At 42.2% G+C, this 27964-nt stretch overlaps 1 protein-coding gene across 4 annotated transcripts in view; it reads left to right on the top strand.

The window, feature by feature from the left end:
* PDS5A (PDS5 cohesin associated factor A) overlaps positions 1 to 27964 on the top strand; it is a 135528-nt gene that overhangs the window by 21682 nt on the left and 85882 nt on the right. For all 4 annotated transcript variants that reach the window (XM_008275183.4, XM_070068127.1, XM_008275201.4 and 1 more), the window contains 3 exons: positions 20815 to 21018; positions 23797 to 23883; positions 24359 to 24456. In XM_008275183.4, coding sequence (XP_008273405.1) covers positions 20815 to 21018; positions 23797 to 23883; positions 24359 to 24456 — 389 coding nt within the window. The remainder of the gene's footprint in view (positions 1 to 20814; positions 21019 to 23796; positions 23884 to 24358; positions 24457 to 27964) is intronic.

The following is a 27964-nucleotide window of genomic DNA, read 5'->3' as shown; positions in this document are numbered from 1 at the left end:
CAGCCGGTGTACCGCGCTGATCCAAAGGCAGGAGCCGGGTGCTTATCCTGGTCTCCCATGGGGTGCAGGGCCCAAGCACTTGGGCCATCCTCCACTGCACTCCCGGGCCACAGCATTGTTGTGTCCTATTGTAGAAGCAATTGCTATCATAGAAGCCAAAACGTCTAAATCGGCTTACCACAAGATTAAGGATGGTAGCAAAAATTCTCTCTTTCTTAAGCATGATATGAGAGTGGGCACTCTGATTGTCACCTTCCAATTTCTAGATCCTTATCTCTGGAAGCACAGTTTGTTGATCACTTGTTCAGTGATCCTTTTAGGGACTTGACTTTCAGCTAGTACTGTAACAGTAAGCTCTTCCACTCTCCTGTGAAGCTAGCTGTAACTGAATGGTAGCGTATATAGGAAAACCAAGGACTACATTGGGCATGAGTGACTCACTTCATAAAGGATGCCAATTAAATTTAACACAGACTTTTTTTATTTTATGCTTATTGAAAAGGCTCCTGTACATAATAATTTGGAAAAACTTTTTTCATATTACTGTTTCATGTATATAAAGAAAGATGAAATTGGGGGCTGGCACTGTGTATAGCAGGTTAAGTCACTGCCTGTAGCATGAGTCCTGGCTACTCCACTGCAAACCCAGCTACCAGCTAATGGCCTGGAAAAGCAGCAGAAGAATGCCCAAGTACTTGGGTCCCAACTACCCACATGGAAGACCAAAATGAAGCTCTTGATTTCAGCCTGGCCCAGCCCTGGCTTTTGCTTTTTTTTTTTTTTTTTTTTTGACAGGCAGTTAGTGAGAGACAGAGAGAGAGGTCTTCCTTCCATTGGTTCACCCCCAAATGGCCGCTAACACTGTGCCAATCCGAAGCCAGGAGCCAGGTGCTTTCTCCTGGTCTCCCATACTGATGCAGGGCCCAAGTACTTGGGCCATCCTCCACTGAATTCCCAGCCACAACAGAGAGCTGGACTAGAAGAGGAGCAACTGGGACAGAATCCGGTGCCCCAACCAGGACTAGAACCTGGGGTGCCGGCGCCGCAGGCAGAGGATTAGCCTAGTGAGCCGTGGCACTGGCCATCAGCCCTGGCTTTTGACAGCCATTTGGGGAGTGAACCAGCAGATGGCTGATCTCTCTCTACATCTGTCCTTTTCCCTCTATAACTCTGCCTTTCAAGTAAATGAATAATAAAATCTTAAAAAGACAATGAAATTGAAACAATTGGTTGTTCCTAAAACGCTTTATAGAATTTGGTTCTTTTTTTCTTTTGGCTAGTTTCTTTTTAAATGATTATTTGTTTATTTATTTGAGAGGCTGAGAGTTACAGACAAAGGGAGAGACAGAAAGAAAGACAGTCCTCCATCCACTGGTTCACTCCCCAAATGACCAACAGCCAGGGCTGGACCAATTTGAAGCCAGGAGCCTGGTCTCCCATGTGGGTGCAGGGGTCCAAGCACTTGGGCCATCTTCCACTGCTATATCAGAAGAGGAGCAGCCAGGACCTGAACCGGCACCCATGTGGGATGCCGGCGCTGCAGGTGGAGGCTTAGCCTACTATGCCACAGTGCTGGCCCCTTAGCTACTTACTGACATTTGTGTTTCTCCATGGTGTCATCATCATCAAAAGTGGTTGTGTTGCAGAAATCTTCACAGTGCTCCACTATTGTTCCTGGAGTGTTCTAAGCCATTAATACTTAATACAAGATTTCGTGCTAGTGCTTCCTAGATATTAGAAAGCATTATTAAGCTCAGTATTTTCAAAGTGAAGTTCATACAAGTGCAAGCAACAATTTTCTTTAGGATTAGTTCTGAATGTCACTTATTCTAAGACCATTGATTTTGAGAACCATCTCAATTTCAGAGATGTTAAAATGTGGACCTTAGCTTCAAGGGTTTCTGATTTAGTGGCATATAGTTGCTCTTACTAGTTACTTAGTCATTGTAATGTCTCCTTTTTCATCTCTAGTGCTACTTATTTGAGTTTTTCCCTTCTTCATCATTCTGGCTAAAAGTTTATTCTTTATCTTTCAGAAAGCCAGCATATCATTTTGTTGATCTTATATGTTTTAGTTACAATTTCATTTATTTCTTTTCTGATCCTTATTATTTTTGGCCTTCTACTAGTTTTGTGTTTAGTTTGTTCTTTTCTGAGTATTGAGGTGCATTTTTAGGTAGTTTGACAACTTTTATTTAATGAATGCTCTTTTGCTATAAACTACCTTTAAAAAAAAGTTAGTAGAGCAACAGAGAGGGAGAGACAGAAAGATCTTGCTTTCACCTGGTTCACTCCCTACATGACCACAACAGCCAAGGTTGGGCCAAGCTGACCCCAGGAACTCCATCCTGATCTCGTACATGGGTGGCAGTGGCCCAAGTACTTTGATTATCCTTAACTGCCCTCTAAGAGGCATTAGCAGGAAGTTGGATCAGAAGTGGAGTAACCAGAACTTGAACTGGCACTTTGATATGGGATGCTGGTATTGCAAGAGACAGCTTAACCCACTGCATCATAGTGCTGGCCCCTAACCTTCCTTCTCAATACTGCTCTTGCTGTATCCCACAGATTTTGATATGTTGTGTTTTTACTTTTATGTGTATTTCTTTCAAGAAATTTGTAAATTTTTGATTTCTTCAGTGATCATTGGCCATTCAGGTACATGATTAATTTTCATGTATTTGTAAATTTTCTATTTTTGTTGAATTTATCCCAGAGAAGCAAGAATGGTCCAAGTATTCAAAAATGCAATGAGTGTAATAAATCACCTCAACAGAGGAGGAACAAAAGCCACATGATCATATCAATAGATGCAGAAAGAACATTTGAAAAAATCCAATATTGATTTATGATAAAAACTCTCAACAAGTTAGGTATAGAAGGAATATACCTCAAAAAAATAAAGACTATGTATGACACACCTACAGCCTAAATCTTACTAAATGGGAAAAAGCTGAAAGCATTTCCTCTCATCTGGAATAAGACCAAGATGCTCACTTTCACCTCTCTTATTTGCTGTAATACTGGAAATATTAGTAAGAACAATTAGGGAAGAGAAGGAAATAAAGAGTATCCAAATTGGAAAAGAAGAAGTCAAACTATCCTTGTTTGCAGATGTGTTTTTAAATTAGAAAAACCTAAATACTCCACCAAAAAAACTGTTAGAACTGATAAACCAAGTAGGTAAAGTTGTAGGATACAAAAATTAACATTTAAAAAACAGCATGTGTATATAATGATAATGACGTGCTGAGAAGGCAGTCAAGAAGCAATTTTGTTCACAATAGCTACCAAAAAAAATTTTAGGAATTTAACCAAAGAAGTAAGAATGGGGGCTGGCTAGGGGCCACCATAAAACCACTGCCTGTGATGCCAGCATCCTATATGGGTACTGGTTCAAGTCCCAGCTGCTCTACTTCCCATCCAGTTACATGCTAATGGTCTGAGAAAGCAGCAGAAGATGGCCCAAGTACTTGGGTCTGCTACCTATGCTGGAGAGCCAAAAGAAGCTTCAGGGCCCTGGCTGCCATCTGGCCCAGCCCTTGCTGTTGTAGCCATTTAGAGTGTGAACCAGTGGCTGGAAGATTTCTCCTTCTCTGTAACTCTGCCTTTTAAATAAATAAATAAATATTTATTTATTTGAAAGGCAGAGCTAAACAGGAAGAGAGAGAGTGCATGTGAGAGTGACCTTCTATTTGCTGGTTTACTCCCCAGGTGACCAAAATAGCCAGGGCTGGGCCGGCCCAAACCAGGAGCCAGGAGTTCACTCCAGGTCTCCCATGTGGGTTCAGGGACCCAAGTACTTGGGCCATTTTCTGCTGCTTTTTCCTGAGCCCATTAGCAGGGGAGCTGGATGGGAAGTAAGTAGCTGGGACTCAAACCAGTGCCCATATGAGATGCTAGTGCTGCAGTTGCCAGCTTAAACTACTGTGCCACAGAGCCAGCTGAATGAATAAATCTTTAAAAACAATGTTTTTAATAGATGTATTCAGTCTTCCCCCTTCCCCAATTTACACTTAAGGGTTAATATTCTGCATATTCTATATTTTTTATCTTTTTGTAGGCTTTAACTTTGTGGTCTTTGATAATACCCTAGCCCTTCTCACTATGTGAAAGGAATTGTAGAAGGATTACCTTGTAGAAGGATTACCTGTCTGTCTTTAAGCTTATGCAGTCCCCTCTAATTTCTCCAGGTGACTTTTTTTGCCCATTTTATTTACTTTTAAAGATATATTTATTTGAAAGTCAGAGTTACAGAGAGAGAGAAATGGAGATTTCATCTGCTGATTAACCCAGATGGCCCCAGTGAAACCAAATGCCAGGAGTTTCATCTGGGTCTCCCATGTTGGTGGCAAGGGCCCAAACACTTGGACCATATTTCACTGCTTTTCCCAGGCCATTAGTAGGGAGCTGGATTGGAAGTGGATCATCTGGGACTTGAACCAGAGCCCACATGGCATGTTGGCGTTGCAGACAGTGGCTTTAAAACTGCTACACCACAACACTGGTCTCTCCAATAGTTATTTAGAAAAAGCTTAATTTGCAGACATGATCTATGAGTTTTCCAATGTATAGAAAGTGGCTTATGAAATGTTGTTTGTCAATCTTATCCTTCTCATTGACTTAAAGGAGGTTTTTTTTTTTTCATTTATAACAGATGCTTTTATCTTTTATGTGAATTGCAAGTATATACATTAACACTGTAATTTTGTACAGTCTTGGCAATAAAAGAATTTTTTAAAAGATTTTTTATTTTATTTATTGGAAAGAGTTACAGAAAGAGAAGAAGAGAGAAAGAGATCTTCATCTGCTGGTTCACTCTCCAAATGGCTGCAATGGTCAAGGCTGGGCCAGGCCAAAGCTAGAAGCCAGGAGCTTCTTTCAGGACTCCCACATAAGTGCAAGGACCCAAAGACTTGGGCCATCCACCCCTGCTTTCCCAGGGCATTAGCAGGGAGCCGGATTGGAAGTGGAGCGGCTAAGATCTGAACCAGCACCCATACAGGATGCTGGCACTGAAAACAGTTAAAAGGATATTACACATTTGAAATACTGTTTTTTGGGGGAGGAAATTAGGATTTTAGAAGATCTTTTCAGTTCCTGTTTGTTTGTTCTTAACACTTACTCCCTTGGGGCCGGCACTGTGGTGTAGGGGGTAAAGCTGCCATCTGCAATGCCAGCATCCCATAGGAGTGCCAGTTCAAGTCCAAGCTGTTCCACTTCCAATCCAGCTCTCTCCTATGGCCTGAGAAGCAGTAGAAGATGGCCCAAGTCCTTGGGCCCCTGCATCTGCATAGGAGACCCAGAGGAAGCTCCTAGCTCCTGGTTTCAGATTGGCACGGGTTCCGGCCATTGCGGCCAACTGGGGAGTGAACCAGTGGATGAAAGACCTCTCTCTCTTTCTCTGTTTCTCTCTCTGTGTAACTCTGACTTTCAAGTAAATAAATAAGTCTTTAAAAAAAAAAAAAAAAAACTTACTCCCAAATACATAGATTAGCTGAACCTGAACATTGCCAGAGTGAGGAATCCAATCCAGGTCCCATGTGGATAGCAGGAGGCAGGAATCAGAGTATAGTACTGAACCCAGGTACTTGTATGTGATTCGGAAGTCTTAACCTTTGGTTTTTGTTTCGTTTTAAATTTTATTTATTTATTTGAAAGCAGAGACAGAGAGAGAGGGAGGTCTTCCATCCTCTGGTTCACTCCTCAAATGGCCACAATAGCTGGAGCTTGGCTGATCTGAAGCTAGGAGGCTGGAGCTTCTTCTGGGTCTCCCACAAAGGTGCAGGGGCTCAAGGACTTTGGCCATCTTCTACTGCTTTCCTAGGCCATAGCAGAGAGCTGGATCAGAAGTGGGCAGCTGGGACTTGGTCCACTGCCCATATGCTGGCACTGCAGGTGGTGGCTTTACCCACTATGCCACAGGCTGGCCCTCTTAACATTTGTTTTAACCATTAGTCCAAACACCCATCCCATCCAATTCATTTTAATTTTATTTTTTAAGATATATGTATTTATTTGAAAGGTAGAGATTCAGAGAGAAGAGGGAGAGGGGGAGGAGAGAGAAAGATTTTCCATCTGCTGGTTCAGTCCCCAATTGGCCACAGCAGCTGGGGCTGGGCCAGGCCAGAACCAGGAGCCAGGAACTTCTTCCAGGTCTCCCATACAGTTGTAGGGTTCCCAGGACACAGGCCATCTTCAGCTGCTTTCCCAGGCACATTAGCAGGGAACTGAATTGAAAGTGGAGCAGGGCCGGTGTAGTGGGATAAGCCTCCACCTGCATCACTGGAATCCTATATGGGCGCTGGTTCAAGTCCCAGCTGCTTCACTTCCACTCCAGCTCTCTGCTATGGAAGATAGCCCAAGTGCTTGGGCCCCTGCACCCACATGGGAAACCCATAAGAGGCTCCTGACTCCTGTTTTTGGATTGGCCCAGGAGGAGGTTAGAATGGGGAGCAGAGCCAGGACTTGAACTGTGGCAATCTGTTGTGGGATCAGGGTGTCTCAAGTATCTTTTAAACTGCTGCACCAAATGACCATCCTCATAGTCAATTTTAGAACAATTTTGCCACTTCAAAGAGAAACCAGTAATCTTTTAGCTGTCACCCTTTGATGTGTTCCCACAGCTTTATCACTGATCTATTCTCTGTGTCTGTATATTTTACTGATAAATACATTTCTTTTATTTTAAAGATTTATTTATTTTATTTGAAAATCAGAGTTACACACAGAATTAGAGGCAGAGAGAGAGAGAGAGAGAGGGAGGGAGGGAGGGAGGGAGGGAGGGAGAGGGGAGGTCTTCCATCCGCTGGTTCACTTCCCAATTGGCTACAATGGCCAAAGCTGTGCTGATCCAGAGCCAGGAGCTTCTTCCGGATCTCCCATGTGGGTGCAGGGACCCAAGGACTTGGGACATCTTCAGCTTCCCCAGGCCATAGCAGAGAGCTGGATTTGAAATGGAGCAGCCAGGTCTTGAACCGGCGCCCATATGGGATGCTGGCACTACAGGCGATGGCTTTATCAGCTCTGCCATAGCACCCGCCCCAATAAATACATTTCATATAAATGGGATCATGTAATGTGATCTTTTCTGGCTTGTTTAATTTAGAATAATGTTGCCAAGGTTCATACACATTGTAGCATGAGTAATTTATCAGTTATTGTGGCCAAATAATATTCTATTATGTGGGTATACAACATTTTATTTACTCATTCATCAGTCGATGAAAGTTTAAGTTGATTTCACCTTTTGGTAATATATAACAATGCTGCTGTAAACATTAATGTACACTTTTCTATGTGGACATATATTTCCTATAAAATGGGAATTGCTGGGTCATATGGGAACTTTACATTTAATTATTTGGGTCACTAATAGAATTTTTCTATTTTTTTAAGATTTATTTATTGATTTGAAAGGCAGGGGATGGGGAGGGCGATTGGAGAGAGAGAAGAGAGAGAGAGAGAGAGAGAGAGAGAGAGAGAGAGAGAGATCGATCTTCATCCGATGATTTATTCCCTAAATGACCAGAACTGAAGAACTGGGCCAATGTGAAGCCAGGAGCCAGAAGCTTCTTCCCGGTCTCCCACGTGTTTGCAGGGACTCAAGTCTTTCTCCACTGCTTTTCCAGGCACATTTGAAGGGAGCTGGATCTGAAGTGGAGCAGCCGAGACTAAACCTGGCACCCATATGGGGCCCACTATGCCATAGCGCTGGCCTCACTGATAGACTTCTAAAATATGTGCACCATTTGGAATTTTTACCACTAAGGTTATGATGGTTCAGTTTGTCTATAAGGTTTGTGTTTATTTACCTTGTTTTTGGTGGATTTTAGCCATCCCAGTGAGAGTGAACTGGCATCTGCTTGTGAATTTTTCCCCCTTTAAAAAAATTTTATTTATTTACTTTTTTTTTAAGATTTATTTATTTTTTTATTTATTTGAAAGGCAGAGTTACGGATGGAAGACCTCTCTCTCTTTGTCTAGAGAGAGAGAGAGGTCTTCTATCCACTGGTTCAATCCTCACATGGCTGCAGTGGCTGGAGCTGTGCCGATCCAAAGCCAGGAGCCAGGCACTTCTTCCAGGTCTCCCACGTGGGTACAGGGGCCCAAGGACTTGGGCCATCTCCCACTGCTTTCCCAGGCCATTGCAGAGAGCTGTATCAGAAGAGGAGCAGCCGGGACTAGAACCAGCGCCCTGGAATTCCATCCAGGTCTTCCATGTGGGTGGCAAGGGCCCAAGCTCTTGGACCATCTTTCACTCCTTCCCTAGTGCATTAGCAGGAACCTGAATCTGAAGTGAAACAGTTCAGACTCAAACCAGTGCTCATATGGAATGCCAGCAATAGTAGGCAGTGGTTGAATGTGCTGTGCCATACCACTGTCCCACTTTGCCCATTTTCACATTTTTTTTCAACTTTGTTGTTATTGAGTTTTAAGAGTTCTTTATGTATTCTGGATATAAATCCCTTATCAGATTTATGATTTGCAAAAACTGTCTCTTCTTTTGTAGGTTGCCTTTTTACTTTCTTTATAAAGTCTAGTGTCTCTTTTTTCTTTTTTTATTTGAAAGAGCTTCAGAGAGGGAGAGACAGAGATCTTCCATCTGCTGGTTCATTCCCTAAATGGCCACAATGGCCAGGACTAGGCCAGGCTGAAACCAGGAGCCTGGAACTCCATCCTGGTCTCCCATTAGGGCTCAGTGGCTATCTGCTGCTGCCTTCCAATGCACATGAGGAGGGAACTGGATCAGAAGTGGAGCAGCCAGAACTTGAACCAGTGCTTATGGCATTTTAGGTGGTAGCTTAATCTGAACCAAAAAGCCAGCCCCACATTTTGAGTTAATTTTTGCATATAGTGTGAAATCACAGTTCAATTTCATTGTTTTCACATGAATATCCAGTTTTCCCTAACCATTTATTGAAAAGGCCACTCTATTTAATTGTCTTGGAACCATTGTTGAAAATGAGTTGAGGGGCCGGCACTAGGCCATCTTAGTGAACAGAGCTAAGAAATTATAAATGCTTGGTACTGGCGCTGTGGCTCAGTGGGTTAACGCCCTGATGTGAAGCCCCGGCATCCCATATCGGCGCTGGTTCTAGTCCCAGCAGCTCCTCTTCCAGTCCATCTCTCTGCTATGGCTTGGGAAAGCAGTAGAAGATGGCTCAAGTCCTTGGGCCCATGCACCTGCATGGGAGACCCAGAAGAAGCTCCTGGCTCCTGGCTTCGGATTGGCACAGCTCCAGTTGTTGTGGCCAATTAAGGAGTGAACCATTGTATGGAAGATTCTCTCTCTCTCTCTCTCTCTCTCTCTCTCTCTCTGCCTCTCCTCTCTCTGTATAACTCTAACTTTCAAATAAATAAATAAATCTTAAAAATGAGTTGATTATTGACCCATTTCTGGACTTTGAGTTCTGTACCAGTACCACACTGTCTAGATTGCTTTTTTTTTTTTTTTTTGGACAGGCAGAGTGGACAGAGAGAGAGAAAGGTCTTCCTTTTTTCCGTTGGTTCACCATCCCCCCCTCAATGACTGCTGCAGCCGATGCACCACGCTGATCCGAAGCCAGGAGCCAGGTGCTTCTCCTGGTCTCCCATGTGGGTGCAGGGCCCAAGTACTTGGGCGATTCCTGCACTGCACTCCCGGGCCACAGCAGAGAGCTGGACTGGGAGAGGAGCAACCGGGACAGAATCTGGCGCCCCAACTGGGACTAGAACCCGGGGTGCCGGCACCGGCTCCTAGATTAGCATTTTGTAATAGTTTTTTTTTTTTTTTTAAGGTTTATTTATTTTATTATTGAATAAGCAAAGTTACAGAGAGGCAGGGGTAGAGAGAGGGAGAGGTTGGTCTTCCATCCATTGGTTCGCTCCCCATTTAAATGGCTGCAGCAGCTGGAGCTGGACCGATCCGGAGCCAGGATCCAGGAGTTTCTTCTGGGTCTCCCACATGGGTGCAGGGTCCCAAGGACTTGAGTCATCTTCTACTGCTTTCCCAGGTGATAACAGAGAGCAGGATCGGAAGTGGAGCAGCCAGGACTCGAACCGGAGCCCATATGGGATGCTAGCACCACAGGCAGTGGCTTTACCCACTAAGCCACAGCACCAGCCCCTGTAATGGGTTTTAAAACCAGAAAGTGTGAATCTTGATTTCTTCTTAGCTGGCTGCTGGTTTAGATCTTTCTTAATTTATTTTACCTGTTTTGTAGTTTTAGAGTACAAGTTTTATACTTTGTTGTCAAATTGGATCATCAGTATTTTATTCTTTTGATGCTATGGAGCTTGATTTCTTTTTCAGATTATACATTTCAGGAATATAAAAGTAGCTAATTTTTGTACATTGATTTTGCATCCTAAAAGTTTGCTTAACTTACTAGTTCTAATAAACAGTTTTATTTGTTTTGATTATATGTAAAAGTCAGAGATTTTCCAGGACCTGACATGGCCAAAGTGTAAGACTCTCTCATGGGTGACAGGTACCCAAATACTAGTGCTGTCACCTGCTGCCTCCTAAGAGCATGAAGTAGCAGGAAGCTGGGCTTGGAAGTGGAGCCAGGACTTGAACTCAGGCACTCCAATAAGAGACATGGGTATCCAAAGCAGTATCATATGCACTGTGGGCCAAGTGCCCACCCTATAATTCTTTTCTGGTTTTTTTTTTTTAAGATTTATTAATTTATTTATTTGAAAATCAGAGTTTGGGGGAAGAGAGAGAGAGAGAAGTCTTCCATCCACTGGTTCACTCCCCAAATGACCGCAACAGCCGGAGCTATGCCGATCTGAAGCCAGGAGCTTCCTCCAGGTCTCCCATGTGGGTGTAGGGTCCCAAGGTCTTGGGCCATCTTTTACTACTTTCCCAGGCCATAGCAGAGCACTGGATCGGAAGTGGAGCAGCTGGGACTCCAACCGGCGCCCATATGGGATGCTGGCACTGCAAGCAGCGGCTTTACCTGCTAATCCACAGCACAGGCCCCCACCCGCTAATTCTAATACTTTTAGTGAACATTTTAGGAATTTCTATATGCAAGATTATGTCAAATGCCAGCAAAGATAAATTTTCCTTTATCCTTTCCAATTTGGTCATCTTTTATGATTGCCCTGGCCAGAACATTTGGTATAATGTCTCTGTTTATTTGTTTTTAAAGATTTATTTATTTTTTTTTATTTTTATTTTTATTTTTTTTGACAGGCAGAGTGGACAGTGAGAGAGAGAGACAGAGAGAAAGGTCTTCCTTTTTGCCGTTGGTGCACCCTCCAATGGCCGCTGCGGCTGGCGCACCACGCTGATCCGATGGCAGGAGCCAGGTACTTATCCTGGTCTCCCATGGGGTGCAGGGCCCAAGCACTTGGGCCATCCTCCACTGCACTTTCCTGGCCACAGCAGAGAGCTGGCCTGGAAGAGGGGCAACCGGGACAGAATCCGGTGCCCCGACCGGGACTAGAACCCGGTGTGCCGGCGTTGCAGGTGGAGGATTAGCCTAGTGAGCCACGGCGCCGGCCCAGATTTATTTATTTATTTGAAAGTTAGGGTTAAACAGAGAGAGAGGAAAGGCAGAGAGAGAGGTCTTCCATCCGCTGGTTCACTCCCCAATTGGCCACAGTGGCTGGAGCTGTACCGGTCCGGAGCCAGGAGCTTCTTCCAGGTCTCCCAATGGGTGCAGGGGCCCAAGGACTTGGGCCATCTCCCACTGCCTTCCCAGTCCAAAGCAGATAGCTGGATCAGAAGTGGAGCAGTCAGGACTTTAACTTGCACCCATATGGGATGCCTGCACTGCAGGCGGCAGCTTCACCCACTATGCTGCAGTGCCGGCTCCTATAGCTCTCTTTAGAATTTCTATTGAGTCATTTTTAATATTTTATGTCTTTCTAGGAATTTGTGTATTTCATCCAAGTTACCTAATTTGCTAGACTACAGGTTATTCATAGCATTACATTATGATTTGTTTTCTAGCATTAATTTAAAAAATTTTATTTAAGCAATTAAGAGAGACAGAGCAATGATGTTGTGGAGAATGCAGCATAATGACTGCAATGGCTGGGTCTGGGCTGGGAGCCAAGAACTCAGTCCAGGTGTCCTAGGAGGATGGCAGGTAGCTATCACTGCTACCTTGCAGGGCCTGCGTTAGCAGGAAGCTGGAGTCAGGATCCAGAGCTGGGTATCATACCCAGACACTTCTGTAGGGTACATGGGCATCGCAATTGGTGTCTTAAATGCTAGGCTAAATGAGCATTTATTAATCTTGGTTTTTTAGTTTTTCAGTCAGCCTAGCTAAGGAGTTGTCAATTTTGTTGATCCATTCAAAGAACCTGGCTTTAGTTTTTCTTTAGCTACCATAAAGATTTTCTGATTAGTAGTATTTGTGGCATCTGATAAAGGGAGTTTTTACTCATTTCTAGTTCTTTATTTCTGTCTGCTTTTCCCCTCTACTCACTTTGCATCTTTTCACTAGGGACTTTTCTCTGTGCTTACTATTGATTTTGTTCTTTCGCTGCTCATACCATAATTAATTCCATCTGTTTTTTTCCCACATTTTTTAAGAAAACTTTTATTTAATAAATATAAATTTAGAAAGTACAACTTTTGGATTATCGTGGTTTTTCCCCCATAACCACCCTCCCACCCACAAACCATCCCATCTCCTACTCCCTCTCCCATTCCATTCTTCATAAGATTCATCTTTAATTATCTTTATATACAGAAGATCAACTTAGTATATACTAAGATTTCAACAGATTGCACCCACACAGACACACAAAGTATAAAGTAATGTTTGAATACGAATTTTACCGTTAATTCACATAGTACAGCACATTAAGGACAAAGATCCTACAGCAGAGCAAGTGCACAATGACTCCTGTTCTTGATTTAACAATTGACACTCTTCTTTATGATGTCAGTAGTCACCCAAGGCTCTTGTCATAAGCTGCCAAGGCTATGGAAGCCTCTTGAGTTCACTAACTCCGACCTTATTTAGACAAGGCCATAATTGAAGTGGAAGTTCTTTCCTTCCTTCAGAGAAAGGTACCTCCTTCTTTGATGGCCCCTTCTTTCCACTGGGATCTCACAGAGATCTTTAATTTAGGTCCATTTTTGCCACAGTGTCTTGCCTTTTCATGCCTGAAATGCTCTCATGGACTTTTTAGCCAGATCTGAATGCCTTAAGAGCGATTCTGAGGCCAGAGTGCTGTTTAGGGCATTTGTCACTCTATGAGTCTGCTGTGTATTCTGCTTCCCATGTTGGATCGTTCTCTCCTTTTTAATTGTATTATTATTAGCAGACACTTAGTAGTCTTATTTATGTGACCCCTTTGATGCTTAAGCCTATCTTTTTGATCAATTACGAACTTAAACTGATCACTTTACTAGTTAAAGATGGTATTGGTACATGCCAACATAATGTTTTCCCCACATATATACACGTGTTTGTATGACCCTCATTTCTCCTGCCTTCTTTTTCCACTTCTTTATCCCCTTAACCTTAAAAAACCTCCATTGCAGTACTGGCTTTGTGGCTTAGCAACACTGCTGCCTGGGACTCTAGTATCCCAAATAGGTACCAGTTCGTGTCCCGGCTGCTCCACTTCTGATCCAGCTCCCTGCTAATGGCCTCAGAAGAGCAATGGAAGATGGTCCAGATGCTTGGGTCCCTACATGCATGTGGTAGACCCGGATAAAGCTTCTGGCTACAGCCTAGTTTCAGCCCTGGCCAGTTGTGGCCATATGGGGAGAGAATCAGTGGATGGAAGATTTATCTATCTATCCTACCTCTGTATCTCTGCCTTTCAAAATATTGATTAATTAAAAGAATAATACATGTAAGTTATCTGATATATGCCTGGCATATAATAAAAACTTGAAAATGTTTGATGTTGATATTACAAATACTTCACCTATTAGAATAGACTTTCTGAATTGGGATTTTTTTTTTTTCCTGTTATATGAAGGTCAAACTGTAGTATAGTTCATTGATTTGTGTAATACCTTTTTTTAAAAAAAAAAAAACAACATTTATTTACAGAAGCAGAGTTACAGACACAGGAGAGAGAGAAGTCTTACATCCCAAATGTCTGCATTTGGGCATGAGTTGGGCCGAGCTGAAGCCAGAAGTCAGGAGCTTTGTCCGGGTCTCTGACGCAGGTGCAGGGGCCCGAGACATAGAGAAACGTCTTCCATCTACTGCTTCATTACCCAAATGGCCACAGTGGTTAGAGCTGGGCTCATTCAAACCAAGATCCAGGAGTTTCTTTTGGGTCTCCCACATGGGTGCAGCGGCCCAAACACTTCAGCCATCTTCCACTGCTTTCTGACACCATAAGCAGAGAGCTAGGTCAGAAAAGGTGCAAGGGCTGCGCTGTGGTATAGCAGGTAATGCCACCTCCTGCAGTGCCAGTATATCATGTGGGCACCAGTTCAAGTGCCAGCTGTTCCACTTCCTATCCAGCTCTCTGCTATGGCCTAGGAATGCAGTAGAAGATGGCCCAAGTCCTTGGACCCCTGAACCTTCCTGGGAGACCAGGAAGAAACTCCTGGTTCTTGGCTTGGGTTCAACCCAGCCCTGGCCATTGTTGCCATTTGGGGAGTAAACCAGTGGATGGAAAACCCATCCCTCCCTCTCCCCTCCACCTCCCCCTCCCTCCCCGTCCCCCTTCCCCTCCCTTTCCCTCTCCCTCTCCCTCTCCACTTCTAAGCCAGTTCCTTTCTAGTGCAGCTGGGAAAAGTAACAGAAGATGGCCTCTTTAAATTTAATTTCTTTTATAGAACTTAGAAGTCTAATGCAGAAGACAGAAAATAAATAAGTTGAAAAATAGTTCCAACAAGATATAGAGATTGTGCTCTCACTGTATGTAAGAATTAAATGGTATCTTGGAAAGTAGATTATTAATACCTAAAACCTGAATTTTAGTTTTTAGTCCTATATCTGCTATCAACTCATTGTATTTATTCAACTAATAATGTCTAGGTCTCTTTCTCCATCACCCCTTCTTTTTCACCCTCTCCTTTTTATGTTTGCTTATTTGTTTATTTTTATAAGGCAGAGTTAGGGAGAGGCAGAAAGAGAGAACTTGCATCTGCTGGTTCACTCTCCAAATGGCCACAATGGCTAGGACTGGACCAGTCTGAAGTCAGGAGCTCCATCTGGGTCTCCCACGTGAGTGCAGGGACTCCATGACATGGGCTATCCTCCACTCCCTTCCCAGGCATATTAGCAGGGAGCTGGATTGGAAGTAGAACAGCCAGGACAGGCACCCATCTGGAATGCCAGCATTGCCGATAGCAGCTTAACCCCATTATGCCACAATGCCTGCTCCTATTTATTTATTTTAAAAGTTTTAAAAAGTTTTTTTTGTTTGGAGAGACAGACAGGATGAGAGACAGGGGGAGAGAGAGAGAGATCCCTTTTGCTGGTTCACTCCCTAAATACCCGCAATGATTGAGATGCGGGTGAGTAAAGCCATGAGCTAGGAATTCAATCCAGGTCTCCTTTGTGGGTGGCCACTGGAGCCTTCCCTGCTGCCTCCCAGAGTATGCATTATCAGGAAGCTGGAGCCAGAGCTAGGAGTCAAAAGAAGGCACTCTGATGTGGGTTGTAGGCCAAATGCCAGCCCCTGATTATAATTTTAAAAATGGTTTTTGAACTAGAATTAGAAGGCTTTTAAATGTAATCTTATTGGGGCCAGCACTGTGGTGTGCTATGTTAAGCACCTGCCTGTACTGCCAACATCCCATATGGGCACTGTTTCGAGTCCTGCCTGCTCCTCTGCCTATCCAGATCCCTGCTAATAGCTTAGAAAAGCAGTGTAAGATAGCCCAAGTGCTTGGGTCCCTGCACCCACATTGGAAACCCGGAGGTAGCTTCTGGCTTCAGATTGGCTCAGCTCTGGGTGTTACAACCATTTGAGAAGTGAACCAGCGGATGGAAGACCTCTCTCTCTCTCTCCCTCTCTCTAACTATGCTTCTCAAGGAATAAATATTTTTTTTTAAATGTGATCTCATTTCCCTACCATTAATATTTCTGTGTTAAGCTAATGTCATGATGATTAAAAATGTTAAAATTAGAAAAAGAATGATACATATCTCTTCCATTATTATGCAACATTTGTTACACTTTTTAAAAAGACATCTTGTTTGTGAATTTTTTCAACTATATGAATAGTTTTAGGTTTACTTTTCCTGGGCCATGTCAGAAATATATTTTGTTTAGATTTTAAATTTTCTATTAATTGAAAGGCTGATAGAGCAACAGAGACAGAGATCTTCCAGCCGCTGGTCACTCATCCAGTGCCTGCAATAGCCATGGTGAGGCCAGGCAGAAACCAGGATCCAGGAAGTCAATACAAGTCTCCCACGTGGGTGCAGGAATCCAGGTTGCTGGAGTCATCTTGCTGCTTCCCTGGAGTTCATTAGCAGGAAGCCGGGATTGGAAGTGAAGCTAGAACTAAGCCCAGGCACTCCAGTGTCCCACTGTGCCAAACACACCTGTCTGTTAGTTTTTTTTTTTAAGCTTTATTTATTTATTTTAAAGAGTTACACACAGAGAGAAGGAGAGGCAGAGAGAGAGAGAATCTTCCATTCTTGGTTCACTCCCCAGTTGGTCACAACAACCGGAGCTGTGCCGATCCAAAGCCAGGAGCCAGGAGTTTTTCTGGGTTTCCCACATAGGTGCAGGGGCTCAAGGACTTGGGTCATCTTCTACTGCTTTCCCAGGCCATAGCAGAGAGCAGGATTGGAAGTGGAGCAGCCGGGACTCAAATCCGCAACTGTAGGCTGCGGCTTTACCCACTACACCACAGCGCTTGCCCTGTTAGTTTTTATTTTCATATAATTTCAGAAAACTTGTAGAAATAATATGAAGTTCTGTGTTCTACAGATAACTTTTCCCACATTTGCTTCTTTTTCTTTCTCCCTTGTTCTCTCCTCAGTCTCCTGTGAGCACAAATCTAGTTGGAATAAAAACATCATACGGCATTCTGTGAGATGCCTTTTTTTTTTTTTTTTTTTTTTTTTTTGACAGGCAGAGTTAGACAGTGAGAGAGAGAGAGACAGAAAGAGAAAGGTCTTCCTTTTTCCATTGGTTGACCCCCTAATTGGCTGCTACCGCTGGTGCGTTGTGGCCAGCGTGCTGCGCTGATCTGAAGCCAGGAGCCAGGTGCTTCTTCCTGGTCTCCCGTGCGGGTTCAGGGCTCAAGGACCTGGGCCATCCTCCACTGCCTTCCCGGGCCATAGCAGAGAGCTGGGCTGGAGGAGTAGCAACCGGGACAGAATCTGGCACCCCGACCGGGGCTAGAACCCAGGGTGCCGGCACTGGCCCAAGATACCATTCTAAGTATTTGTTATTGAGGCTCCTGACAGCGATCCTCACCTGTGTCATTCATGCAGAACTTGTGCATATTTTATGATAATAATGCATTATACTGGGGCCAGCACTGTGGCATTGCAGGTAAAGCTGCCACCTATAGCACCAGCATCCCACATGGGCCCCAGTTTGAGTCCCAGGCTGCTCCACTTTTGATCCAGCTCCTTGATAATGCATTTGAGAAAGCAGTGGAAGATAGCCCAAGTTCTTGGGCCCCTACACCCCCGTGGGAGGCCCAGATGAACTTCCTGGCTCCTGCCTTCAGTCTGGCCAGTTCTGGCTAGCCCTGGCCATGGTAGCCATTTGGGGAATAAACCAGCAGATGCGGATCTCTCACATTCTCTCTGCCTCTGCTTCTGTCTCTGCCTCTCCTCTGTAACTCTTTCAAATAAATTCAAAGCAAGACAAAATAATATATTATGTTTTTGAAAGTTTTAAAACTTAATTTAGCTAAATTCCACAAATCAGTTATTCTTTTTTCTTAGTTATACTATTATTCTTTTTTTTCTTGACAGGTAGAGTTATAGACAGTGAGAGAGACACAGAGAGAAAGGTCTTCCTTCCTTTGGTTCACTCCCCTAATGGCTGCCACGGCCAGCACTGCACCGATCTGAAGCCAGGTGCCGGGTGCTTCCTCCCGGTCTCCCATGTGGGTGCAGGGACCCAAGCACTTGGGCCATCCATCCTCCGCTGCCCTCCCAGGCCACAGCAGAGAGCTGGACTGGAAGAGGAGCAACTGGGACTAGTACCTGGTGCCCCAACCGGGACTAGAATCCAGGGTACCAGCGCTGCGGGCGTAGGATTAGCCAAGTGAGCCATGGCACCGTCTTTTTTTTTTTTTTTGACAGAGTTAGAGAGACAAAGAGAAAGGTCTTCCTTCCGTTGTTTCACCCCCCAAATGGCCCTACGGCCAGAACTATGCTGATCTGAAGCCAGGAGCCAGGTGCTCCTCCTGGTCTCCCATGAGGGTACAGGCGCCCAAGCACTTGGGTCATCATCCACTGCCTTCTGGGGCCACAGCAGAGAGCTGGACTGGAAGAGGAGCAACCGAGACTAGAACCCTGCGCCCACATGGGATGCCAGCGCCCCAGGTAGAGGATTAACCAAGTGAGCCACAATGCCGGCCCCTATCCTATTCTTTTTTTTTTTTTTTTTAAATAAAAAAAAAAGAAAACACCCCCCACAGAACTATTGTCTCAGTTTTTTTTTTTTTTTTAATAACAAAAAAGAAACATCCTATTCTTTAAGAATTTTTTTTAATGCTTGTTTTGGTATAATTTTCTTTGTTCCAGTGGGTGGCACCTTAATAAAATGGAGCTGATATTGTAGTTTTAGAAGTTGTTAGTACTGGTTTTGAAAACTGTGATAAAATCTACATTACATAAAATTTATTATTTTAATATAAAACAAAATTTTATATTTTAACAGTTCAGTGGCATGTGATTGTGTAAATAGTTACAAAAATTGGAAATACATATTAGCAAGTAAAATGCAGTGTGATGTATAAAAGTAATTTGACTAAGCTTTATTTTAGGAATGTAAACTTAGAGTAAAATTGTACTTTATGACTATAAACTTAGATTAAAATTGGAAAATCAGTTATTGGGGATTTAGGTTAAGTTACTGCTTGGGATGCCCACATTTCATATCTGGAGTACCTGAGATTAGTTCCTCTGTGCCTTCCAATCCAGCTTCTTGCTAACGCTCTTGGAAGGCAGCAGATGATGCTGAGGTATTTACATCTCAGCCATCCATGGTAGAGTTCTCGACATTTGGCTTTGGCCTGTCCATACCCTGGCTGTTGGAGACATTTGAAAAGTGAGCTAGTGGATGTACAATGCTTTCTGTGTCTTGAGTCTGTCTTTTTCTGTTGCTCTTCCTTAAACTTAAAAATAAATAAACTTTTGAAAAAAATCAATGGATTTTACCATATCAACAAATTAGGGAGAAAATATAATCATTTTAATGTGGAAAAAATACATGATAAATTTCAGTACTTGATTCATGGCACATAGTGCAGCTTCAGTATTTACCAATGTGGCAGGTTAAATTATTAAGATTAGAGAAAAATGTTTAAAGTATGATGGTATTATTGTGATAGATATATGAATAAAGGATTATAGGGTCTATATTGTGGTGTACTGGGTTAAGCTACAGATTGTGGCACTAGCATCCATATCAACACTGGTTTTAGTCCCCACTGCTTTGCTTCTAATCCAGCTTCTTGCCTTGGAAAGCAGTAAAAGATGGTCTAACTACTTGGGTCTCTGCAACCCACATGGGGGACTATGTATATTTGTTATTTTTTAACCATAAATAACAACAAATATTATTTATAATTAAAACTTTAAAAAATTATTTATTTGAAAGGCAGAGTTAGGGAGAGGCAGAAAGAGATTTTTCATCCACTGTTTCATTCGCCAAATGGCCTCAATAGCCCAGGCTGGACCAGGCTGAGGCCAGGAGCCTGGAACTCCATGCAAATTTCCCACATGGGTAGCAGGGGCCCAAGTACTTGAACTATCTCTGTGCCTTCCCAGGCATGTTAACAGAGAGCTGGATTAGAAGTGGAATAGTGGGGCTGGCCTCTTGGTGCACTAGGTTAATCCTCCGCCTGCGGCGCTGGCATCCCATTTGGGTACCGGTTCTAGCCCCAGCTGCTCCTCTTCCGATCCAGCTCTCTACGATGGCCTGGGAAAGCAGTGGGAGATGGCCCAAGTGCTTGAGCCCCTGTACCTGCATGGGAGACCAGGAAGAAGCACCTGGCTCCTGGCTTCGGATTGGTGCAGCTCCGGCCATTGCAGCCATTTGGGGAGTGAACCAACGGAAGGAAGACCTTTCTCTCTTTCTCTCTTTCTCTCTTTCTCTCTTTCTCTCTCTCTCTGTCTGCAACTCTACCTGTCAAATAAATAAATCTTAAAAAAAAAAAAAAAAAAAAAAGTGGAATAGCTGGGACTAGAACCAGGGCCCATATGAAATGTTGGCATTGCTGGTGACAGCTTAACCTGCTGTATCACAACACCAGCCCCTATTAATCAGAAACAAGTACAAGAAAAATATTTAAGCTTGGCTTTCTTTCTGTTGTGAAGTGCAAAACCCATTAAATTGTGAATTGAAATAGCAATTTTAAGGAACCTAAAGAAGACAGCTTTGAAGAGAAGCATAAGTGAAGATGATGGCAAGTATCAAATGAGTTTGGTTGTGTACATGGGGCCATGAACTGTTTGCTGAGCTGGATAGATGAGTAACTGTGATGCTAATACAGATGATACATTATGAGAATTCAAAAGTTGATACTTTGACTCAGACTAGACATTTCATGCTTATGATTTTTTCATTATAGAAATTTGATTAGGAACCTTTGATAGTAACTGGTTTGTGTTATAATTGAGATGATATATAAATTCACTGATTTCTAAGTATTAGGAGTTGTTTATATTGTTCTTTTATGCATCTTTACAGATGGTAGTAAAAACTTTTATGGATATGGATCAGGACTCAGAAGACGAAAAACAGCAGTATCTCCCACTAGCCTTGCATCTTGCATCTGAATTTTTCCTCAGGAACCCCAATAAAGATGTGCGTCTCCTTGTAGCATGTTGTTTGGCTGACATCTTTCGAATCTATGCCCCAGAAGCCCCATATACTTCCCACGATAAACTTAAGGTAAATATAATCTTTATAAAATACTTAGATTTTGTAGATTACACTTAGAAACAAATATTTTTTTATTATTATTACCACTTTAACATAAATTGCAAAGCCAGTTATTCACTTAATATTTATTGAGTATTAGTAAAAATGACTGGTATTTTTTATGAGGAACTAAAAGGTATGTATCAAACCCAAGTCTAAACTAAATGCTTGCTCCTCTCTTACCTTCAGGCTAATCGGTCACAAACTCAGGTGGATATAAAGGGATACATAGTAGATGCAAAATAATTTTTAAAGCAATAATACACCAGAATTTATATATCAAATGACTGTTTCCTCCTACAAGTTATTCAACTTGCAAGACTGGATGGTTATCTTGGTGATTTTGCCTTGTTTAAAAAAATGAGGAACTTTTTTTTTTTTTTCAAAGATTTATTTTTATTTATTTGAAAGAGTTTTACAGAGAGAGACAGAGAGACAGAGAAGTCTTCCATCTGATAGTTTACTGCCCAATTGGCTGCAAAGGCCAGAGCTGCGCCTATCCGAAATCAGAGCCAGGAGCTTCTTTTGATTTTAATCCTTCCAATTTTTTTTTTTTAACTTCAATTTATTTGAGGGGCAGAGAAGCACATGGAGAGAGAGCTCCCATCTGTTGATTCACTCCTCTGATCACTGCCATGGCTGGAACAGGGCTCAGAATGAAGCTGGGAGCTGGGAATTCAATTCAGGTTTCCCGTGTGGGTGACAGGGACCGAATTACTTGCGCCATCACTGCTGCCTCACATTTCTTTCTTTATTTGAAAGGCTTAGTTACAGAGAGATGGAAAGACAGAGAGAGAGATTGTCCATCTACTAGTTCACTCCCCAAATGGCCTCAACCAGGACTAGGTTAGACCAAAGCCAGGAGTCAGGAGATTCTTCTGGGCCTCCCATGTGGGTTCATGGGTCCAAGGACGTGGCCATCTTGGCTACTTTCCCAGGCACATTAGCAGGGAACTGGATCAGAAGTGGAGCAGCTGGGACACAAACCAGCATCCATATGAGATGCCAGCATTGCAGGCGGCAGCTTAACCCACTACACCACTATGCTGGCCCCTTTTTAAAGATTTATTTATTTGTTTGAAAGTCAAAGTTATGGAGAGAAAGGGACAGAGATATTCATTCAGTCCCCAGATGGCCACAATAGCCATGGCTGGATGAAACTGAAGCCAGGAGCTTCATCTGTGTCTCCTGTGTGGATGGCATGATGCAAGTACTTGAGCTGTCTTCTGCCACTTTTCCCAGGCCATTAGCAGGGAGCTGGATCATAAGTGGAGCAACTGGGATATGACCTGATGCTCATATGGGATGCTGGCGTCACAGTAGGTTGCATTATCTGCTATGCCACAATGTTGCCTGGACTAGTTTTTTATGACCACGGTTGGCTGTCACCCCATCAACAATTTTGTATTCTGTAGTTACAGATACCTGCAGTCTGAGAATATTAAATATGAGTTTCTAGATAGAAAAAACAATTCATAAGTTGTAAATTGTACCACCCATCTTCTAGTCACTTAGTAGTTATCTTAGTTATCAGGTTGACTGTGAGATACTTCAGTGCTTGTATGTAAGTAGTTCTTATTTTACTTAACAGTGACTGCAAATAGTGCAAACTTTTATTTTTTTTAAAGATTTATTTTATTTATTTGAAAGATGAGTTACAGAGTGGCAGAAAGCGAGAGAAAGAGAGAAAGGGTGCAGGGAGGTGTCTTCCATTAGCTGGTTCATTCCCTAGATGGCTGGAACGGCCAGAGCTATACTGTTCTGAAGGTAGGAGCCAGGAGTTTCTTCCGGGTCTCCCACGTGGGTGTAGGGGCCCAAGGACTTGGGCCATCTTCCACTGTTTTCCCAGGCAGTAGCAGAGAGCTGGATTGGAAGAGGAGTAGCTGGGATTAGAACAGGATACTGGCGCTTCAGGCCAGGGCTTTAACCCGCTGTGCCACAGTGCTGGCCCGAGTGCAAACTTTTATTACAGCATATTATTATTATCATCATCATCATCATCATCATCATCATCATCATCATCCTATTATTTCTTAATCTCTTGCTATGCCTAATTTTTAAATTTTATCTTAGATATATTTAGAAGAAAATGTAAATACAGGAATCAGTACTGTATAGTTTCAGGCATGCACTGGGAGTCTTGGAATTTATTCAGTCCAAATAGGGAGACTATAGTAGTCCAGAAATCATTTTGTACCTTACTGATACTATTTTCAAATGAAACAACTAAATAAAACTTCAGAAACAGAGTACTGTCATTTTTAAAAGTGTGACCCTTCGACCAGTCTGTCTCCTGTTTTATACAACTTTGTAGTCCCACATAAAATTCATAACTAAGTGCTAAAACTTGTATTTACATGTAGAAAATATAATTGAAAGACTCCTGTTCAGCTCCTTAAAATGAAGATAGTTGTTTGCCATGATGCAGGGTGAAGATAGTGAAGTAGAAGCACTACAGTAGAAGCAAAGGTAATATGTTAGATACAAAACCTGATGTCCCTTTTGAATGAGAATATTTAAATATTTATAGAAATAACAAATTTCTAAAAGATTTATTTATTTGAAAGGCATAATAAGAGAGAGACAGGGAAATCTAGTTCATTCCCCAGATGCCCACAACAGCCAGGGTTGTGCCAGGTTGAAGCCAAGAGCCAGTTAGTTCATAATATGTTTATGAGCTATTAGTATGTTATGAAAGAATAAGAAGTATTTGTGTCTAAATTAATACTTTTTATTTTTTTTTAACAGGACATATTTTTGTTTATCACCAGACAATTAAAAGGTTTGGAGGATACAAAGAGTCCGCAGTTTAACAGATACTTTTATTTATTAGAGGTAAAAAAAAAAAAAAAAAAAAAAAAAAAACACTTGATTTACTAAATATCATATTATTTCATTGTTGCAAATTCTATATAGTAACTTTGTAATGTAGAGTAAAACTTTCTTTGTTTTATACAAAGCCAGCTTACAAAATCTTTGACATTTCCTAAGGACAATATAATCTTTTTATTGTTCCTTATATCCTCTAAAGATATATTCTATAGATCATTTAAATTATAAATTTTATTTCATCTTTTTTCTCTTTTCTAATGTCAATATATATTTTCACTGCTTATAATTTAATGTATGCCTGCCGACCACTAAATATAAGTGTTTTTCAATTTGAGAAAGTTGATGCCCCCTTAAAGGTCAGAGAACTTTAACACTCATATAATTTTGTATATTGGGTTTTCATAGGCTTTTAATATAATTCTATAAATTTTACTAATGAGCTTGCTTTTGTGTAACTGTAAATTTTTTTTTTTTTAAGAATTTAGCTTGGGTTAAATCATATAACATCTGCTTTGAATTGGAAGATTGCAATGAAATTTTTATTCAACTTTTTAGGACTCTCTTCTCAGTGATCAAGTAAGTTAATTCTGAAGCATTTCTGTTTTTTCTTGCTGTGTTTGTTGAAGTGTCCTATACTTTGTGTACAGTACAATGTTTTAGAGTTGTAAGAAGTTGTTTTCCTTAGAAGATAAAACATGGGGCCGGCGCTGTGGTGCACTAGGTTAATCCTCCACCCACGGCGCCGGCATCCCATATGGGCACAGGGTTCTAGTCCTGGCTGCTCTTCTTCCAGTCCAGCTCTCTGCTGTGGCCCGGGAGTGCAGTGGAGGATGGCCCAAGTGCTTGGGCCCCTGTACCCGCATGGGAGACCAGGAGGAAGCACCTGGCTCCTGGCTTTGGATCGGCGCAGCACCGGCCGTTCAGGCCATTTTGGGGAGTGAACCAATGGAAGGAAGACTTTCTCTCTGTCTCTCTGTCTCTCTCTCACTGTCTAACTCTATCAAATAAATTTTAAAAAATAATAAAATATGAAGAGGAAAATAAAATTAGGTTGCAAGAAAACTACCTTTGCCCTTACACTGCCATTTTAAAATATGAATCAGTTTATTGATTGACACTTGTGTGCCCTAATGTGTTCTGGGAGCTATAGACAATAAATAAATGTAAAGTAGGGTCTTGTTTTTAAGAAACTTATTATCCAATAAAGGGAACTGCATAAAGTTATAGAACAAATGATAAGAGACCTTATACGCTGAAGAACTAAATTATGAATATCGTATATACCCTTGGTGTTCCTCTAAGCACATTGACTCTGATATCTTCTCATTGTTGAAATGAGAAAGAAATCTTTAACATTGTCTAAATCATCAATTTATGGAAATAGGGCAATTAATGCAGATAGATGAAGTTTACTGATTTGCCAAGGACAAATTGCTGGACAAGAGAGCCTAAATTTGGAGGTTTTTTTTGTATAGTAAACAAAGTGTCATCATGAGATGTCCTCTAAAGTATTACATTTTTTGGAAACATGTACTTTGTTTTCCTCTCCTCAGCAATATGCACATAATATTCAATATCTGTAAACTATTGTATATTTCATCCAGTTTTTTGGTCATTTCAGATAGTGGAGTAAATTCTTTCCTTCTTGCCATATCTTTACTGGAAGTCTTAAACTGACTGATTTAGATTGATTGGATTTGTAGAAATTTCCACATTATCTTTTGCTTTGTTTCCCTCATCTTTTTTTTTTTTTTCCTTTTTTTTTTTTTTTAAGATTTATTTAGGGGCTGGCGCCGTGGCATAGTGGGTAAAGCTGCTGCCTGCAGTGCCAGCATCCCATATGGGCACCAGTTCGAGGCCTGGTGGCTCCACTTCTGATCCAGTTCTCTGCTATGACTTGGGAAAGCAGTAGAAGATGACCCAAATCCTTGGGACCCTGTACCTGTACCTGCCTTACAAAGGGAGACCTAGAGGAAGCTCCTGGCTCCTGGCTTCAGATTGGCATAGCTCTGGCTGTTGAGGCCAATTGGGGAGTGAACCAGTGGAAGGAAGACCTCTCTCTCTCTGCCTCCCCTCCTCTCTCTGGGTAACTCCTTCAAATAAATAAATAAATCTAAAAAAAAAGATTATATAAATGAAAAACAGACTTAAAGAGAGTCAGGGGCAGAGAAAGAAGTCTTCTATCCACAGATTCACTCCCCAAATGCCCGCATCAGCCAGAGCTGTGCTGATTCCAAGTCAAGAGACAAGTGCTTCTTCCAGGTCTCCTACGTGGGTGTAGGGGACCAAGGACTTGGGCCATTTCATACTGCTTTCCCAGGCCACAGCAGAGAGCCAGATGGGAAGTGGAGCAGCCAGGACTCCAACCAGCATCCTTAAGGGATGCCAGCCCTGCGCCTCACTTCTTTATTACCCTCAAGTATCTATTGGATCTGAGAGACAGATACTCAGGATTGTGGGTTGTTTTTTTTTTTTTTAATCAAGCTAAATATCTGTTCTTTCCTGCCCACTCAGCACCCTCCATGCATTCCCTCCACATATAGAACCATACAATTGATCCTTCATATTGTTGGCCTTTTGTAAACATAAACAAGGGGCTAGCATTGTGTCATAGCAGATAAAGCCACCACCTGTAACCAGCATCCCATATGGGCAGTGGTTCCTGTCCCAGCTGCTCTGCTTCTGATCCAGCTCCCTGCTCATGGCCTGGCAAAACTCTGTCTCTGTAACTCTGACTTTCAAATAAATAAATAAATCTTTAAAAAAGAAAAAGAAAAATCAATAAAAATATGCTTGAGAGAGGGCTTGCAAGAGGTCTGTTTTTCTAGAAGTTGGTAAAAACTGATGGTGTGGTTTCCCCATCAACTTTTGAAGTTTTTCTTGGTTTTACCACAGTGGCCCAACATGTTTATTATTCATTATTTCAAGTTTTGTGAGTTTTTTTGTTTTGTCTTTTGTTTTCATTTTGTTATTTGAGAGACAAAGAGACTGAGAAAGAAAGCTCCTATCCACTGGTTCACTCTCCAAACACCCACAATTGCTGCAGACTAGAACCTAAACTGCCAGGAACTCAATCCGGGTGTCTCATATAGGTGGCAGTAACTCAGTTACTTTTTTTGTTTGTTTGTTGTGTGTGTGTGTGTGTGTTTTGACAGAGTTAGAGAGAAAGGTCCTCCTTCCATTGGTTCACCCTCCAAATGGCCGCTATGGCTAGCACGCTACGCCCGACTCGATGCACCAATCCGAAGCCAGGAGCCAGGTGCTTCCTCCTGGTCTCCCATGTGGGTGCAGGGCCCAAGCACCTGGGCCATCCTCCACTGCCTTCCCCGGCCACAGCTGAGAGCTGGACTGGAAGAGGTGCAACCGGGACTAGAACCCGGGGTGCCAGCACCACAGGCGGAGGATTAGCCTAGTGATCCGCCGCACCGGCACCCAGTTACTTTTAACACCTGTTGCCTCCCAGGCTCTGCATGAGAAGGAAGTTGGAATGAAGTGTAGAGCTGGGCATAGAACTCATGTACTCCTGTTTGGGGTACAAGTGTCCTGTTTAGGGTATTGGTGTCTGAGCACAATGCCTACCTGTTGATTTTTTAAAAGCTGTAGGTGAGAGATACTGAAATTTACTTTGTATTGATTTAAACTTCCTCATATATTTATAATATAACTATAATTGTTCCATTTTCTTTTTTATGTCCTTGTATACATATTCTGATAAATACAAAAATAAACACATGTCTTTATAGTCAGGAGGAGCAAAATTTACATATTCTATAGCCAATATAGGTTTGTAACTATTTTTAGTGAATTTATATGAGCTTTTAGTATATTCATCAAGGAGGCCTAAAATTTACTCTTCACCAACTAAGGAAGCAGCCAAGGCCTTACTTTTTATACTTTGTTGATTTAAATCTTTTTTTGAAATTGAGAGAAACTGGGACAACATTTTTAGAACCTTCTGTTACAAGCTCTGATAACTATTTTAGATCAAATTATTGATTTGCAGTATTGGTGAATTAAAACCTCTAGTGGCAAGAGTTACTTTTGTTGGTCTAGACTTAATTTGGGCATTTAGATATGTTTTTAT

This window comes from Oryctolagus cuniculus, chromosome 2 (assembly GCF_964237555.1).
Source record: "Oryctolagus cuniculus chromosome 2, mOryCun1.1, whole genome shotgun sequence".
NCBI lineage: Eukaryota > Metazoa > Chordata > Mammalia > Lagomorpha > Leporidae > Oryctolagus > Oryctolagus cuniculus.
Note: the sequence above shows the minus strand (reverse complement) of the source record. Positions and strands in the feature narration are given on the sequence as shown.